The sequence below is a fragment of the Triplophysa rosa genome, linkage group LG8, assembly GCF_024868665.1.
Source record: "Triplophysa rosa linkage group LG8, Trosa_1v2, whole genome shotgun sequence".
Lineage (NCBI taxonomy): Eukaryota > Metazoa > Chordata > Actinopteri > Cypriniformes > Nemacheilidae > Triplophysa > Triplophysa rosa.
Genome location: NC_079897.1, coordinates 24,984,541 through 25,000,745, shown reverse-complemented (window position 1 = coordinate 25,000,745; position 16,205 = coordinate 24,984,541). Strand labels below are relative to the sequence as shown.

At 37.2% G+C, this 16,205-nt stretch overlaps 2 protein-coding genes across 3 annotated transcripts; one reads left to right on the top strand and one right to left on the bottom strand.

The window, feature by feature from the left end:
- Window positions 1-3,387: 3,387 nt before the first annotated feature.
- Window positions 3,388-9,662, top strand: calb1 (calbindin 1). Its single transcript, XM_057339594.1, has 11 exons — window positions 3,388-3,597; window positions 3,873-3,949; window positions 6,257-6,331; window positions 6,997-7,077; window positions 7,172-7,228; window positions 7,970-8,047; window positions 8,147-8,202; window positions 8,295-8,334; window positions 8,421-8,474; window positions 9,377-9,448; window positions 9,538-9,662. Exons 1-11 carry the CDS (start codon window positions 3,519-3,521, stop codon window positions 9,649-9,651), a joined length of 783 nt encoding a protein of 260 aa, XP_057195577.1. The 5' UTR covers window positions 3,388-3,518; the 3' UTR covers window positions 9,652-9,662.
- Window positions 9,663-11,617: 1,955 nt separating this feature from the next.
- On the bottom strand, window positions 11,618-16,035 carry decr1 (2,4-dienoyl CoA reductase 1, mitochondrial). 2 transcript variants are annotated; one of them, XM_057339592.1, is made up of 10 exons: window positions 15,901-16,035; window positions 15,275-15,474; window positions 15,094-15,151; window positions 14,856-14,942; window positions 14,583-14,730; window positions 13,947-14,046; window positions 13,067-13,139; window positions 12,174-12,320; window positions 11,812-11,874; window positions 11,618-11,730 (listed from the first exon to the last, which is right to left on the bottom strand). In XM_057339592.1, exons 1-10 carry the CDS (start codon window positions 16,030-16,032, stop codon window positions 11,671-11,673), a joined length of 1,068 nt encoding a protein of 355 aa, XP_057195575.1. In that variant the 5' UTR covers window positions 16,033-16,035; the 3' UTR covers window positions 11,618-11,670. The 2 variants fall into 2 exon arrangements, with proteins under 2 accessions (XP_057195575.1, XP_057195574.1); XM_057339591.1 differs by having other exon boundaries at window positions 11,671-11,874.
- Between the last annotated feature and the right edge of the window lie 170 nt (window positions 16,036-16,205).

Sequence of the window (16,205 nt, the reverse complement as noted above, 5' to 3'; positions counted from 1 at the left end):
AGCTTTGCTTCATGATGCTCTGAAAACAGATTCATCTTTGTCTACAGGCTTATGATAATAGAAACTAAATGAGGCTATAAAAGATGTTAGGAATTGCCATGCAAGAACACTGATTGAATAATTTAGCTATCGTGAACACGTTTTGAGATTAAATCATTCACTTTCTCTCACTGGATTTTGGTAAATATAAATATCACCGTTGAGGGAAAACCTTTAGTCACATTTATGTAATCTTGGGGGACTATCTTTGTATTATTAATACTGTTTGCTAAATACTTTTTTCTTCCAAGATGCAACTTTGAGGGTCAAAAAGTCATTCTTCTAATTAGCACCATCTTTTAATGAGTATTCCTATCAATAAAATAGATTTTTACTTAATCAAGAGTTTTGACTGCGTAGACGTTGCGGGCATAACCTTCTTTGATTTTCTTTGCATGTCAAATACAGAAACCAAGGTGATGGGTTCAAATTAATTTAATCGCCGACAGCTGCATTCCTGTTTTTGGAGTCAGCAGGAAATATGGGTCCCCTCCGAACATTCTTTGGAGCTTGAAAAGTTCTGCTGTAATCTGGATGTTCTGACTCTGTTCTTAAATCCTTTTCTGAATTTAAGTTTAACTTCAACTATTTAAGCTCTGACACATATTGACAAAGAATGAAGTGTTTATTGTGCTGTCCTGACTTGTCACCAAGGAGGTGTTCCAAAACACCCGAACAAATACCCAAATCTGTGCAGAAGCCTATCAGGATCTGATGGGGAAAAGCTGCAATAAAAATAAAAACTGGAAGAAAGGCTGAATTATTTAGCAAATGGCTAAGTCGCAAATTATTAAAAATGATTCATGCAATCATTTTGCAGATCATAATAATTTCAGTGTAGACATTTCTACCATGAAAACAAATAAAAACACAAATAAGCAAGTGAGGAATATAATAAAGTAAACGTATGAGTGATCAAGACAAAAAATAATAACTCAAAGATGGTTTCTATTTCCCACCGGTTGCTCAACAATGAGCTGCTTAATGGACATGTTGCTGTTTCATGAATAACAAAATGTAGGCATATTTTACTGAAGGGAGTTTTCAAATTCCTAATACAATTATGCCAAGTCACAGAGTTCACAAAACTGCGGCAGATGTTGGAAAGTTCCAGTGTGTTCTTGTATGAACCATAGCCAGGGCGTTAGAATGTCAATTCATGAAAGCTTAAAAGGATAGTTCACCCAAAATGAATAGTTTCGTCATTCACTCACCTTCTTGTCATTCGAAACCTGTATGACTTTCTTTCCTCTGCAGAACACAAAAGAAGATATTTTGAAGAATGTTGGTAACCAAACAACACTGTCCCCCATTGACTTCCATCGTATGAACACAAAACCACAGGGACATTTCTCGAAATATTCTTTTGCATTCCACAGAAGAAAGAATCATATACATGTTTTAAATGACATGAGGTAAACAAATAATGACAGAATTGTTATATTTATGTGAAACATCCCTTTAAGGCAATCAAAACTGTGGATTAAAATCAAATTGTCTAAAATCAAGTTTGATGAACAGGTTTTGAAATGATACATCAATGAAGTCAGTATTCGACTGATTTTAAACACATACAGTGGCAATAAAACAAAAACAAGCAAGTATTTTTAATCAAGCAGACATCATATGGTGTGTATCTCAGCACCTGAGGTGTAGACGAGTTGTTTACATGTGCAGGTGCCACAGTGCACTTAAGGTGTGATGTAAGTTTCTCACAACATTACTCTGCAGGAGTGTTTCATAATGGCCTGGACTCACACCACAGCTGTCAGACAACACGTATACACTCATGTGTCCGTGAAGAAAACAGTGTCCAGTCACTAAGCCCCAAACAAATACCACCCATCCAACCACAGACATGAAGTTGCAGGTGACAGCATTAGGTTGACTAGTCTCTTTCGGTTCTTTGATTTGAACCATGAATGTTCTTAACGATTCATAAAGCACATATTTTTTGTGGAGTGACCATGAACATCATGTATGAAGTTCATTTCACACAGTCTGTCAGGTTACCAGTGAGGTTTTTAATTGCATGAGGGGGCTTGAGCTGTCCATCTATCTGTCTGTCTGCCAGGGTGCAATTTGTCTGGGAGGGGAGCCTCATTAAAAACATATGGAGAGCAATTATCTCTCGGGTCATTGCTTATCTTTATGAATTAATGTTCTGTAAACAAGAGAGAAGGAACAAAAACAACAAACCCAGCAGTGGAATGCTTTCTGTAGAGACAAAGGGGAATTGTTTCTATGAATCCAGGTTTGCATTAGTTTGTAGGGGTCACAATATACATGTATTGTCAATAATCATAATATTAAAACCATGATCTTTGAAATTGTGTTAATTCTACACATATGATGATATCAAAAATATTTGAGCACCTGCCATAGTAGGGAAAATCTATATCAGAGTCAATAGGGGATGAGATCTGTTTGGTGACTGACATTCTTCCAAACTTCTTCCTTTGTGTTAAGCAGAACAAAAAAATGTATACAGGTTTGGAACAATCTGAGGGTGAGCAAATGACAGAAGTTTCGTTTTTGGGTGACCTGTTCCTTTAAGAGCCACAATGGTTACAGACAATCTCTCCTAAAACTCAATTTTTAAGTGTGATTTCTTGGCCAAAAACGAGAAGACACAAAATTAACAAAATTAAAGATTATTTGTTGATTTGAAAACCATAATATATATATATAACATTGTTAATGTGAATTCTTTTGGTTAGGATTATGACATCCCTAGTTTGTACACACAAGGCAAAAAAGAGCTTCTGGCTCTGTTTGGATTCTGAGTCTATTACCCTGACCCTTTTACCATTACCTATTGTATTTTTGCACATATTCACACACTGTCTCAACTTATAATGTACAGTCACAAAAAATGTAATTCCGTTTTTATAAATTACTAGTATCTAACATCTAAAAGCTTGGAGTAGCCTACATATTGTAAAAAAAAACTAAGAAACAATCTAAACCCTCCAGGTCGTCCGAACTAAATCGGTGAACCAAAAAATATCTATATAAAATTCTCGATTTTCCACCCAAACAAGCTCTTATGATTTTACTGTGATTTTTAGAAATCATTTCCCCAGCAACTTCAGTAGGATATACTTTTAATCATAATGGAGGTTGGAACCGAAGTGGACATTTTGCCTAATGGAAAATCTGTATTCAATGGTGCCAAACAGCGCACTTCGTGCATATCAGATTGTGAAATGGCGTTTTATGTGGCCAGATGTTCCACACTTTCTATTTTAAGTGTATTACAGATTCAATGTGGTCTTGGTTTTTGTGACATCAGTCCTCATTTAAATGCGCCTCACATCCGTGTGGCTCAGCAGTAAGTCACTGGAGTGCGCGCTACACCTGCGGATACAGAGGTGCGCGCATCAGAGTGGAGGAGGGCGCAAGCACGTTTAAATACTGGAGACATCAGAAACCACATCACAGCATCACAGTGCGAAACACCAGTACACGGCAAAAACATGGCAAACGCTTACCTTCAAGGAGTAGAGATCTCCGCATCTCAGTTCCTGGATATATTTCATCATTACGACAACGATGGTAATTTCTTTCCCTTTTATTGTGGATTTCGTGAAGTGAAACAGTTTTTTGGGGAAAGAACAATTCGGGATTATTTTGCCACCTGCTTTGCAACCGGTTTTTCAAAGTTTGCTTGAAATTGTTTACCTGATTAATCTGACGTGAATTAACCTGTGACGATCTCGATCTCAGAATTGGGCGAACGAAAAATTGTCAGTCATTTCAGTCTGTATGTTTTTGAAATATATTTTTGGCAGAATTGAAACTGTTGTGTGATTGATTTGGAATGCTCTCAGGTAATGGATATATCGAGGGGAAGGAGTTGCAGAATTTTATCAAAGAACTACAACAAGCACGAAAACAAGCAGGACTGGTAAGTCACACGAGTTTTCTTTTACCTTCTGCGTCCTTGAAGCAAATAGATCGAGATAAACTGCAAACTATTGCGCTTTATCAATAACATTAATAATCATATTTTGTATTAATTACGACAGTAATTTGTAAAAGGCTGCACAGTGTGGCTTAAAAATAAGCAAAAACTGAAAACAGAATAAAAGTAATTTAGCAATACGCATTTCGCAAGATCTGTTTATACAGCATATGCGTATGGTCATGCTCTGTGGGTATGATGGATCCCTTTCGGTTCTGTCAAACGAGTGGCGCAGTAACTACAATATGATCTTGTCAGACCAAAGAAGCAGTGAGAGAGGACGAAAGCGAGACACTGACTTTATCTCTGCTTGTCTCAGTCAGTACACTAGAGTCAGTCCGTCCTGCATCTGTCCATGCACATCTGCTGCTCCTGCGCGCGGCTGCCTCATAGTGGATCAATCAAGGAAGAATCTTTGTTTGTTGTACAATAACTGCAGTCCTCTGTAGTTGCAATTACTTGATTGTCATGCTGTTAGTGTTATCTATAAGAGAACTGTGTTAAAAACAAAGAGGAAAGAGCCTTTATCAGCGTTGTTGAAGGGAACTGCTTGTGGTCTTGATGTAGTGGAATGAATTTGGATGAAACTCATTACTGGTGTGAACCGTAGTTTGTTTCAATCTAGAGTTGGGAAAACAGACTTGCTGTTGAAATATCCATGAAAACAACATTTATGGGGCACATTGCCAAACAGATACCTAATGATTTATGGCAGAAGTTTTGTACTGAATATCTAAAATATTGTTTAATTACGTTTAGTAATTACAGAAGCTGTCACCCAAAGCATTGCTGAAGGTCACATAGTGAGGGCACATCACACTCGAACATGCAACCTTCAAGTTACCAGTGCCGACGCCACACATCTGCATTACACCATTGCAGATAAAAATCCTGGCTATTGTCTATTCACGTGTTTTAAAGGGGATAAAAACTGTCCAATCCCCAACCTGAATACTGGTGCATAGGATGCATCCTGGAGGTCAGGGCCCTTTATTGCACTATTCATCACTTGATCCAGAGCCATTGTTTCATTGAGATTTCCGTGTCAATGAGTTTCAGACCTATTAGAGGTAAAGATGATGATGAAGGAGGTGATGAAGTATGACAGAACTGGAGAATCAACCTCTGGCTCATTTCTCACCTCTAATGATGTCGTCATGCTCTGCTTTCCAGTTCTTATACAGTGAATGTGTCTCAGAAGCCTCACATATATTCATTTATTCACACATTACGGTTATCTGTTCTGTGTTATTTGTCTATCTGTGCCCACCTTAGCTTAATTCAAGGACAGTTAATGTGTTCTGCGGTAAAGGTTTCTTGCCACAGTGTGAAAATGAATCTACTGTATATACCAATTTGTCTATTAATGATTCATGTCTGCAAAGAATATAACCCCTAAAAGCGATTTATGAGAGCTAAACTATATATCTAATGGTTTATACAGTATAAAACAGAAAAACATTGAGAAATGTAAACTTTAAACACATTTAAAGTAATACCGTAATACTACTTTGTTTTAATTCAAATTTCAGTAGCTACTAAATCCAAAATATTTCACTTAAAACTGAACCTAAAATAACCTAGATAACGGTAACCAATACACATTACTAAATATAAAGATGAGTATTTTACAACGGATATCTAACTGTAATGATAGAAACAAACGCATAACAGAGATGAGACAAAAGGAAAACAGTAATTCTATAAGGATAATTACAAAGACCACTTCAGATGATGTAAACAACGCTCGACACTGGTCCAGAAGAACTTCCTGTTACTACCCACAAAATATATATAACCAAATCAAAATGTTAAACAAATATGTTTAAAATGTAATTATGTATGACACCGGAAGCGCCTCTGGTTTACATCTTCATTTGTTCATTTATCAATATTTTGATTCAAATTCATATTTGTCCATTTTTATCTGCTAATGTGATGTTTTGCACTTGCTTTGCATACTCTACTACTGTACTACACTAAATTATACCAAGATGCCCTGTTATCTGGGCAGGTTGTTTGAGGAAAGAGGCTTCTGCCGTATATGTATAAAGCGCAGAAGGAAAACACAATCAGCATTGTGCAATCTGGACTGAACATAACAGCATGTATAATTGTCTTTGCATATTGGTCTTCTTACACATCAGCAAAAACTTCTGTAGTAAATAGACTGTAACCGCAGGAAGCTTTGTTTTCTTAGAATTACTGAATATATTAGGACTGCCTGTTCATTGAATGTTTTTCCTCTAGGAACTAACAGACAAAATGAAAGCCTTCGTGGAGAAATATGAACAGAATGCAGATGGGAAAATAGGTATCATTGAGGTAAGAAGTGTTCCTGTGCCTCAGGTGTTAAAGTATTGCATTATGGGTTTGGAACACCCAAGTGATAAAAAATGCACAGCTTGAATGCACTGTAAGTTGCTTTGGATAAAAGTGTCCGCCAATTTGTTATATGGAAATGTAAGAAAGCTAAATCTCCACGCTGAGGTAATATTTTCAAAAATCTTAATAAGATTTTATGACATGTGTCATGACACATTCCTGTCACCAGCAATATTGACCGAAACGCTGTCGTCTGCGGTGTCTTAAGTTCCAAAATTAAAAAGGTTTGGCATGTTGACAAAGGTAAATGTGTGGCTCTTGCCACCTGCCTGTAATTCTGAAATATAAAACACTACAATTCTGCAAAATATTAAGAAAAGACTAAATGCCATTTAATACTGACTCAAGACCATCATTCTAAAAAAGATCTGTATTGCCTGTTCACATTGAAGCACATGGATTTCTGCCAATCAGGGCAGCTGTCAGTAGCTCTCTCAGGAGCATCTTCTTTGAGATGTTATCTCTAAATGGATACCCTCAGATCTTGCTGACTTTGACATTTTCTTAACTGACATCTCTTCATGACTCACACCGTTACCCTCTCTTTCCCATAGAAATTCATTTGTATTACATGTACAATTAATCTCATCCTTCTTCTCTTGCAGTTGGTACAAATATTACCCACAGAGGAAAACTTTTTGCTATTTTTCAGACAGCAGTTAAAGTCCTGTGCAGAATTTATGAAGGTACTCACTGCTTCTAACTGAAATCATTTCCTGAACATTACATACTGAAATTACAATATTCACAGAGATCCTGTTTATTTTCGTTCGATTTCAGGCCTGGAGAAATTATGATGCTGATCACAGCGGATACATTGAAGCTGATGAACTTAAGGTCAGAAACTTATTTAATATGTTTATTATTTTTATCATTAAATATTTTATAAATAAACATGAAATATTATTAAAACTAATAATACTAAACGATTTGAGGATGAATCATCTCTATTTAAAAATGTCATGCTTGAGAAACCCTTCATGCTTATAGACTTTTTTTAATACAACCTTTTTTCTTTAACTTCTTGTGACCTAATAAAAACACAGCCGCAGAAATAAATAAGAGACCATTTCAAAATGAAACTGGAGAAACAGGTCAAAATAACAAAAAAGATGCTCAAATAATGCAAAGAAAACAAGTTTTATTTTCACTTTTAAGTAATATAACAGTATTTTGTACATGTATTTAGGAAAAGTTCCAAAATGATTTTTTATGTGATAACAGATTCTGGACTGGAATGGCCACGATACATCTAGAAATGCTGCATAAATGAACGTTTGGAACGGTGTCTTAATTTTTTCCGTGGCTATATTATGTCCTTGAACATTTAACATGAGCATGAGGTTTAAGGTCTTCTCAACAAAAGACCTTTTTACAATAAAATAATTAAAGACGCCCGTCACCTTAACCTAACGTCACTGGCGCAAAAGCAAATCGTACTAAAATGTACGAATGAGATTGTACAAATTAGCCTCAGTTGGACATCATTTTTGGCGAGGACCGTACTTTAGCATCCATATATTAGTCCGTGAATTCTGCCAGTCTGTAAATGTAATATAAAATTATATTGTTTTTCAGAACTTTTTGAAAGATTTACTTCAGAGGGCCAAAAAACCATATGACGAGAAGAAATTAGAGGAATACACACAGACTACGGTAAAACGGCTCCAAATCTTAACAGATCTAGCTGCATTTAACGCCACCTCAGAGAGTTTTTCCAATTTAAGAGAGGAAATGTTGTTTGAATTTTTACAGCTTAAAATCTTCGATTCGAATAGAGACGGGAAATTATGTCTGTCAGAAATGGCGAGGTTAGTGGGTTTTGCGAATTCATAAATATTTATCACTGGCTTTTAACGCTGATGTGAAAACTGGGAATGTGGCGTCCCTTATTTTTAAACAGGCTGTTACCAGACCAGGAGAACTTTCTACTAAAATTTCAGGTTAGGCTCCATTAAGAATTCAGTTTACACCATCATTCTGAACATAACCTCCTCATCTGAACAAACGGTTTTCCTCTTTTCATCAGGGTGTAAAAATGGCCAGAAAAGAGTTCAACAAGATTTTTGAGTTCTATGATCAGGTAAGTCCCTAAATATGCATCTGTTCATCAAATCCTTTGTGCAACCTTAAATTACAGCACATGAAGGCAAAAGCTACGGCTGGGCACTAAGTGGGCACAATCAAGCACAGTGTCTGTATTTGTATAAGCACTGAGGAAAGCAGGCATTAGTATGCAAGGACAGATCTTTATCTGGATATCACTGCCAACAACTTTAAACATTTCTGTCCAGGCTTCATTGTAATGTATCACTGTGTCCCTGAATGGGTCGAAATCTTTACTGTTGATGACAGTAGCCCTGATCTATATTGACTGGCAGGTTCAGGTTGCACACATGCCTGGACATTTAAAAATACAGAGTAATAATGCAAAAGACAACACATGCCGAAAATCCGGAGACTGGCTTCAAACCCATTCTTTCAACAGACCAATAAAGGGATAGTTCATCCATAAAAATCCAAACACAAAAGAAGATATTTTAAGGAATGGTCTCAGTGGTTTTGTGTCCATACTATGGAAGTCAATGGGGGCCAATGCTGTTTGGGTACCAACGTTCTTCAAAACATCTTTATTTGTGTTCTGCAGCAGAAAATCACAACTCAAAGTGCATTGCTATTTCAGGAGGACATCTAAATGTCTTAAGGCATCTGAAGGAAGTTTAAGGCCCAGTTTCTCTGGCTGTTATTTCTCCAGAGAACCAAATGAGCACCCCGAGACCCAGCATGTCATTGCATTGACTGTGCAAAACCGATCCTCAATGCCCCGATTTTCAATCTCTACCCAGAGAACATTGCATGAGGCATCACTAATGTCTCCGCAGCAAATACAGGAAATGATGGTAAAGTGGCACGACGCTGAGTTTCCTCAGTGGCTGTCACAAACGTCTGCTTGTTAACGTTCACGCTGCTCTCCGTCTCTTGCAGGACAGGAATGGTTACATGGATGAAAATGAGCTTGACGCCCTCCTCAAAGATCTTTGTGAGAAAAACAGCAAGGTAAAAGTCTAACAGACCAATTATTATGAAATTTTGGACCTTCGTTCTCAGAGATAAAACGAACATTAAAGATGTTCTTTCTTCAACAGATGCTAGAAGTAAAAAAAATCCCGACATATAAAACCGCCATCATGGCTCTGTCTGATGGGGGAAAGCTCTACAGAACAGAGTTAGCGCTCGTGTTGTGCACAGAGGCGATGTGAAGCCCCTCCGTCAAACACAACACCCACCCCTCTGTACTCATACCCAGAGCCATTGAGAGAGAGAGAGAGAGAGTAGCGTCAACTCCGTCGACTCCAATGGAACGGTTTTTTCACAGCAATGGAGGCTCTCAATAGTTCCCGGAAGTTACTAGTAACGCATGGAGCTGCGACTAAACAGACCAACTGAGGTAAACTTCTAACCCATGAAAGCCATTTAATGAATAAAAAAATGAAAGAAATAAAGCATTTAGAGAGAAAACATAACTTCCTGGAACTATCTGAAAGCTCCATGAATCACGTGACGCTCCAGCGTTTTGGACGTCCGTTGGCAGAACTCTCTCTCTCAATGGCTCTGGACTCATACCATCCCAGAAGCACGCCCACCGCTCACCTGTCAGGTGTAAAGTAGCTAGATCATATGTACTGTACATTTACGTTCTTTTATTCTGAACATTGACTTCACAACACGTACTTTTCGATTCGTTGTTTCTACCGTTTCTAACTGTACAGATTTTTTCGATAATAACAGATACGAAACTTATGAACTGCACCATGCGCGCCGCATACATGAAACATGTCCTTTAACAAAGAGGACACGGTAAGAAATACCTACCCAACATCAAATATATACGCCAACATTTATTAAATGAATATTCTTCGTAATAACCAATTTATCTTACAATATTGTAGCAAAAAGCAATAACATGGTACAGAATGCTGAAACACATGACCTGTTGGTGGGACCTAGATTGAACTTTAAAGGACTACTGTACGTTTACTTTGCGATGCATGTTTGTAGATGGCAGCTCGTGGGGCATTTCTGACTGTAAGCACATGCCGAGTATAACGCATCGCCCCGGTCCTGTCTCTGATGTTAGATCAACATTATTTTGCACTGTAAACAATGACCTGCTCTTCTATGCTGAACACAATAGACACTGTGTAAGAAGATATTAAACTTATTGAAAGACTGACTAAATGACATATATTTTGTGTGCGTTGTGTACATGTTTCTTCCATCCACAGAGATTAGTTTCATATAACGGCATCACAACATGCATTATGTTAGTTTGTTTAGTACATAAAACCATTCTTCAGTGTAAAGCCCTGCCTTGACATGGTGCATGATTAAGCGCTTGCTTGGAGTTTAAACAGATCAACGATCTTATCTTGGAAATTGAAGCGGTGACCTTCGAAAGATGGACAGTCACGTTTTGTGTAGAACTGCAACATATTGTTTCATTTGTTACCAAACAGATACATACTCAAACGATAAACCAACTTCTCCATGGTAACTTATATATTTTATTTTATTTTCCATGATCAAGAATGCATTCAAATTGTTATTGGAATAAAGAAATTAAAATATTAAATGTGCACGATTATCATATTTTACGTCTGCTGATTTTGACTAGATACTGTTGAATAGTGCTTGTTATTTCTCTAAAAGTACCCATTGAAAATTCAAATCCACATATAACTAAAACCTCAAGACTCAAAATAAATGTTGCTGCTGTCCTTCCGAAACATAAATCATTATTATTAGTCACCCTTTATGTTCGGTTTTGCAAATACATAAAATAAGTGCTTGTCAACACAGTATTTAAAGGCGGGGTAACCGATTTCCGAATTACGCTTTAGACAACCGAGTCGGGCCGAGTACCAAAACAACCTTGTAGCCAATCAGCAGTAAGGTACACAGGACGGACATTAGCCGAGACGAGCGCTGACGAAAGCTAAAGATGGGGGTAGGGGTGTGTTTGTTTTGGTGATTTGAACATCAACAACGGCTAAGAGAAATCAGACACCCCGCCTTTAATAATTAAAACAGTCGTTTTTTTATTTCCTAAAAAATATTTGGACATCAGAGGTTTTGGAAGGACAGCGACAATGTAAAAATAAAGTTCATAATAAAGTTGACATATCAATTTGAGGTATACTCATTATCTTTGTTACAACAGAAGACAGGCATTAGAACTGTTACTGCACGTTCACAATGGGAATTCTGTCTTAGCAGGTTTAAGATCCTTTTGTGCTTCTGATCATTGCCTCCATCATGGCCCACTGCTCTTTTGTGACCTGCCAAATAAAATCAAGGTAAACAGATGAAGTAATCATTACTCCCTGCTCTACACATGTGATGGACTGAGTTAAAATCACCTTCTTCAGATCATTGAACTCTCCAGCCATGGAGACGTATTCACCTCCATCCATTCTGATGACCTGCAAGGACAGGGGAGTCATTAACGCTGCAAAAGTTGTAAAAACAGATAATTAGATGCTCTGTCAGAGATCCTTAACTTTAGGGCCATTACAGTAATGTGCCAGCCTGTATATATCGATCTCTAGAGAACGGGTTCTTCTAATCCTCCACAATTTCATCACAGAGAGTAATACAGAGAGAGAGGGTGGCAGTGTATGCCCTTGGCTCTGTCTTTTTTTGGCTGTAAAAGGAGAGGTCCTGTGGGGGAAGATGGTTGGTTGAGCTCTTGCCCGGAGAGACGCAAGGTCACCAAACTCACCGCGCCTGACACCCAGCTGGCATAATCGCTGCAGAGGTAGGCGGCGAGGTTGGAGATCTCGCCTGGAGTGCCTAAACGACCCGTGGGTATCCTATCCATCACAGACTTCTCGAACATGCCCGTGGGATCCAGTCTGCTAAAAGCACCCTTCAAAAAGATAGGGGGCGCTGTAAGCATGGGCACGGATATATTGTATGGCAAGCCGAATTAGCTTTTAATCATTCTCAGGATATCAATTTTTGACAATTAAATTTTTACTAGTAAAAAATATAATTCTTGATATCAAGAATAGAATTTCTACTAGTAATAATTGCTATTTTTGATATCAGTAATTACATTTTCACTAGTAAAAATGTGAATTCTTGATATCAACAATCACGCCATCACTCGCAGAAATGTGTATTCTTGATATCAAAAATTGAATTTCAACTAGTAAAAAACATAATTCTTAATATCTTTAAATCTGAATATCAAAAATTATGGTTTTTACTAGTAAGAATTGCATTTCTGATATCTGAAATTGAATTTGAATGGCAGCCTATTGTGTTATTTAACTAGTAAAAATGCAGATATCAAGAATACACATTTCTGCGAGTGATGACGTGATTGTTGATACCAAGAATTCACATTTTTACTAGTGAAAATGTAATTACTGATATCAAAAATAGCAATTATTACTAGCAGAAATTCCATTCTTGATATCAAGAATTATAATTTTTACTAGTAAAAATTGAATTGTTGATATCAAAAATTCATATCCTGAGAATGATTAAGCTAATTCGGCTTGCCATATATATTGAGGTGTTTTTTTTAAATACATGCGAGTAAATTAACTAACAAAATAAGGGTCTTATTCTTTGCTTATTCATTCATCTTTTTTATGAACACAATACCTTGGTTTTGATTGGTCCGGGCTGAATGACATTGAATCTCATACCGTGTCTGCCCCACTCTGCTGCAAGAGACCTGTGGGTATGAGAGAAGCAGTCTGAGGACACAATGATTCAATTCAGACCTTTCACACTGGTCTGACTGATCTAGAATTTGTCCCATGTTTTCCAGGGATATCTGGTCATTCATCACCGCTTCAAGTGCCATTATCTCCCCGAGACCGACTCTACTGTTAGGTTTATCACGCAGGGGAATGACAGTGGCTCAGGGTACAGCACTATGGAGTACAATAAAAAAAATCTGTATTCAATAAATATACTTGAGTGTAATTACAAATAAGGCTAGAAATTGATACTACTGCATATGTCAAATTGTCTTATATGTCAAAGAATAATTTATTCAGATGTATAACTTCTCCATGGAATCAAGACCATTAGAAAATAAGACCTATGAAAAGCATGCATTCCATGTGTAGACCATCATGTGCTCATGAATTGGCATCAAATCTACAATTTCATATAACAATAGACATTTTACTATGAAAATGGTCAAACATGTCATGAGAGAATATCTTTATAATAAGATACCGATCAGAGCTCCGAGGTAAACAATGTGCTGTTGTTTTTCCCTTTTGTTACTCTTGGAATATTTAACATCCCTTAATCATGATTCAACCCCCTTAAGGGAAAAAGATCAAGATCCCATCTCACAATTAAAATGTAAATGAAACAAACCGCCACCTTCATTATGTTAATGTATGCAGGCCTTGAAAAAAAAAAAAGATTAGAAGGACATTTGACATTCGCCTCAAATGAAGCCACAGCCTGCTAGCGTGTGCCATCTGAAATGCTGTCTGACTCCGGAGGTAAATAGGGTACATACTTGCACAGCGTTTCTACTCCAGATTTAGCCGCGGCGCTTGGCACGACAAACCCAGAGCCGCTCTCAGCGTAGATTGTGGTGATGGCCAAAAAGGCAGCACCTTTTCAAATAGATACAAAGAGTTTAATGCTTCATACTAACTATATAAACCATTATAATAAATATATTGTGTGTCCAAAATGTTCAGTATTTATACTATGCATATTGCACTTCGACTTAATAGGGTAATTAAACATTTTGTAATTACTATATGTTGATTGAAGATGGAAAAAAAGAGGTAAAAATCGCACAAGGAGCCAGGCTTCTGAATAGATTACGTGCCACTTTCCTGTACTATTCTTGAAAAAATGTCTTTATTAAAAAAGTCTTTATTATTTATGCAACATTCTCAAAATATTGCATATGAGATGTGCAAGAAGCCACAGGAAACTTATGAAATGTGCACTTACTGCCATCTAGTGGTCATACTAACTAATCAAATACAAAAAAAGTTTGTACACATCAAAAAACAAAACAAAAAAAGAAATAATATATTTAAAATTATTATTAAATATATTGTATTTAATATTATTATTAAATATACATGTGGAAATAATGTAGACATATTTTCTATAACCTTATGAATATAGTATTTACCTTTCTCAGCTTTAATGAGACGTTTCCCAACCTCCAGTGTGATGTAGGCCGTGCCGTTCAGGACAATGTCAGTAATGGTTTTCCAGGCATTAGGTGAAAGCTTCTCTGAGGGGCTGATGAAGTTTCCAGCAGCATTGTTTATCACCACCTGTGGGACAGAGAACCAAGATGATGGAATCATACCAAAATGTGCAGGTTCAGTCAGATCTAGGAGTTTTATGTGTTTGGAGAATCTACTGTGTCTTTACTGTGGAGGTGAGGACTTGAACCTACATCAGGTAGACCGACATCATTGACAAGCTGGTTGACAGCAGCCTCCACTGAAGCTGGATCTCTCACATCACACTGGATAGCATGAACCTTACACATCAACACATTTATCATGTGTATAAAAGAAACAAACAAATACATTTAATTAATTCAACAAAAATCACAATAATCCTGAAACACTGAGTTGCAATGCTACAGCTCTGAGAATTTAAATGCAACTTGTACAATAATATCCATGTACCTTGTTTCCAGTCTGCTGTGAAATTTCATCAGCGGTTTTCTTCAAAACATCAAGTTTTCTGGAATAACAGAAAGTAACATCAACATATAACTTTATTACATTATTTAAGCTATGGGTGTGACTTATGTGCCAAAACATTACGACTGCCACCATAGATGCAGATGAAAGAGGGGTGACTAACCTGCTGGCTATCACACATTGTGCCCCCAGAGCAGAGAGATTGGCGGTCATGCCTCGCCCGAGTCCAGTGCCCCCTCCTGTGATGAAGGCCACCTTGTTTTGAAAGGTCCCTGGAGGAAGCATAACACCTTCAGACGCTGGAAAGAATCCAGCTGGAGAGGAACTGCTCTGGTATAAAGTGTCTGTCCCATTTCCAAATAACTGAGGATGCAAACAAGAAATATTTCAGATTTTTAAAGATTAGCCTAAACCAGCAGAAAGCAAAGAAACTGTTGGAAGTGGGTCAAAGGTCATTAATACTTTGACAAGGTAAAGCAGGTATGCACAAATAAGTACAAATATTCAAAGTAAGTTTAATACTTAAATCAATTTGTATTTTTTGGGAGGCAACAGGTGTAAAACGTAAATCATGTTTACATGCATTATTATCCATCCCAGTGTGTCACTTTATATATTCCCATCCATTTGAACATTTTAGTAGCATATATATATATATATATATATATTATAAATGTTTTTCCAACCTATAAAATCAAAACACAACACTTGAGACGTTATAATCATTAAATAAATTATTTTGCATTAAAATCCAAGGAGAAAATTAAGTATATAAAAAGAATTCTCTACCCGTGCTGGAGTGACAAACTTAACCGGGGTTAAAAATCTATTTAGCCCTCTCAAAAGCACCATGACGTCAAAAGAAATCTTTTTAAAGAGTTCAAAACAACCCTGCAGACAAAGTAGTGAAGTCAGAATCATCAACGTCGCGTGAAATGACTCTACAATAAAAGTCCCAACTCCCTGATTATTCTTCCGGTTTCCTGTTCGCCCCGCTGATCTAGAATCAGCCGCGCAACGCATTCCTCCAATAGCGTGTCTGTAATGAGTGACGAACAGATCCCGTATCAGCCAATGCGGTCACAGTCTTATAC

Coding starts and splice junctions, on each gene's coding strand:
- decr1 (XM_057339591.1), bottom strand. CDS start 16,032: ATGATTCTGACTTCACTACTTTGTCTGCAGGGTTGTTTTGAACTCTTT. Junction 15,475..15,900: donor AGTTTGTCACTCCAGCACGG/GTAGAGAATTCT, acceptor TTGCATCCTCAG/TTATTTGGAAATGGGACAGA. Junction 14,047..14,582: donor TCTCATTAAAGCTGAGAAAG/GTAAATACTATA, acceptor CTATTTGAAAAG/GTGCTGCCTTTTTGGCCATC.
- calb1 (XM_057339594.1), top strand. CDS start 3,519: ATGGCAAACGCTTACCTTCAAGGAGTAGAGATCTCCGCATCTCAGTTC. Junction 3,950..6,256: donor CACGAAAACAAGCAGGACTG/GTAAGTCACACG, acceptor TTTTTCCTCTAG/GAACTAACAGACAAAATGAA. Junction 6,332..6,996: donor GGAAAATAGGTATCATTGAG/GTAAGAAGTGTT, acceptor CTTCTCTTGCAG/TTGGTACAAATATTACCCAC.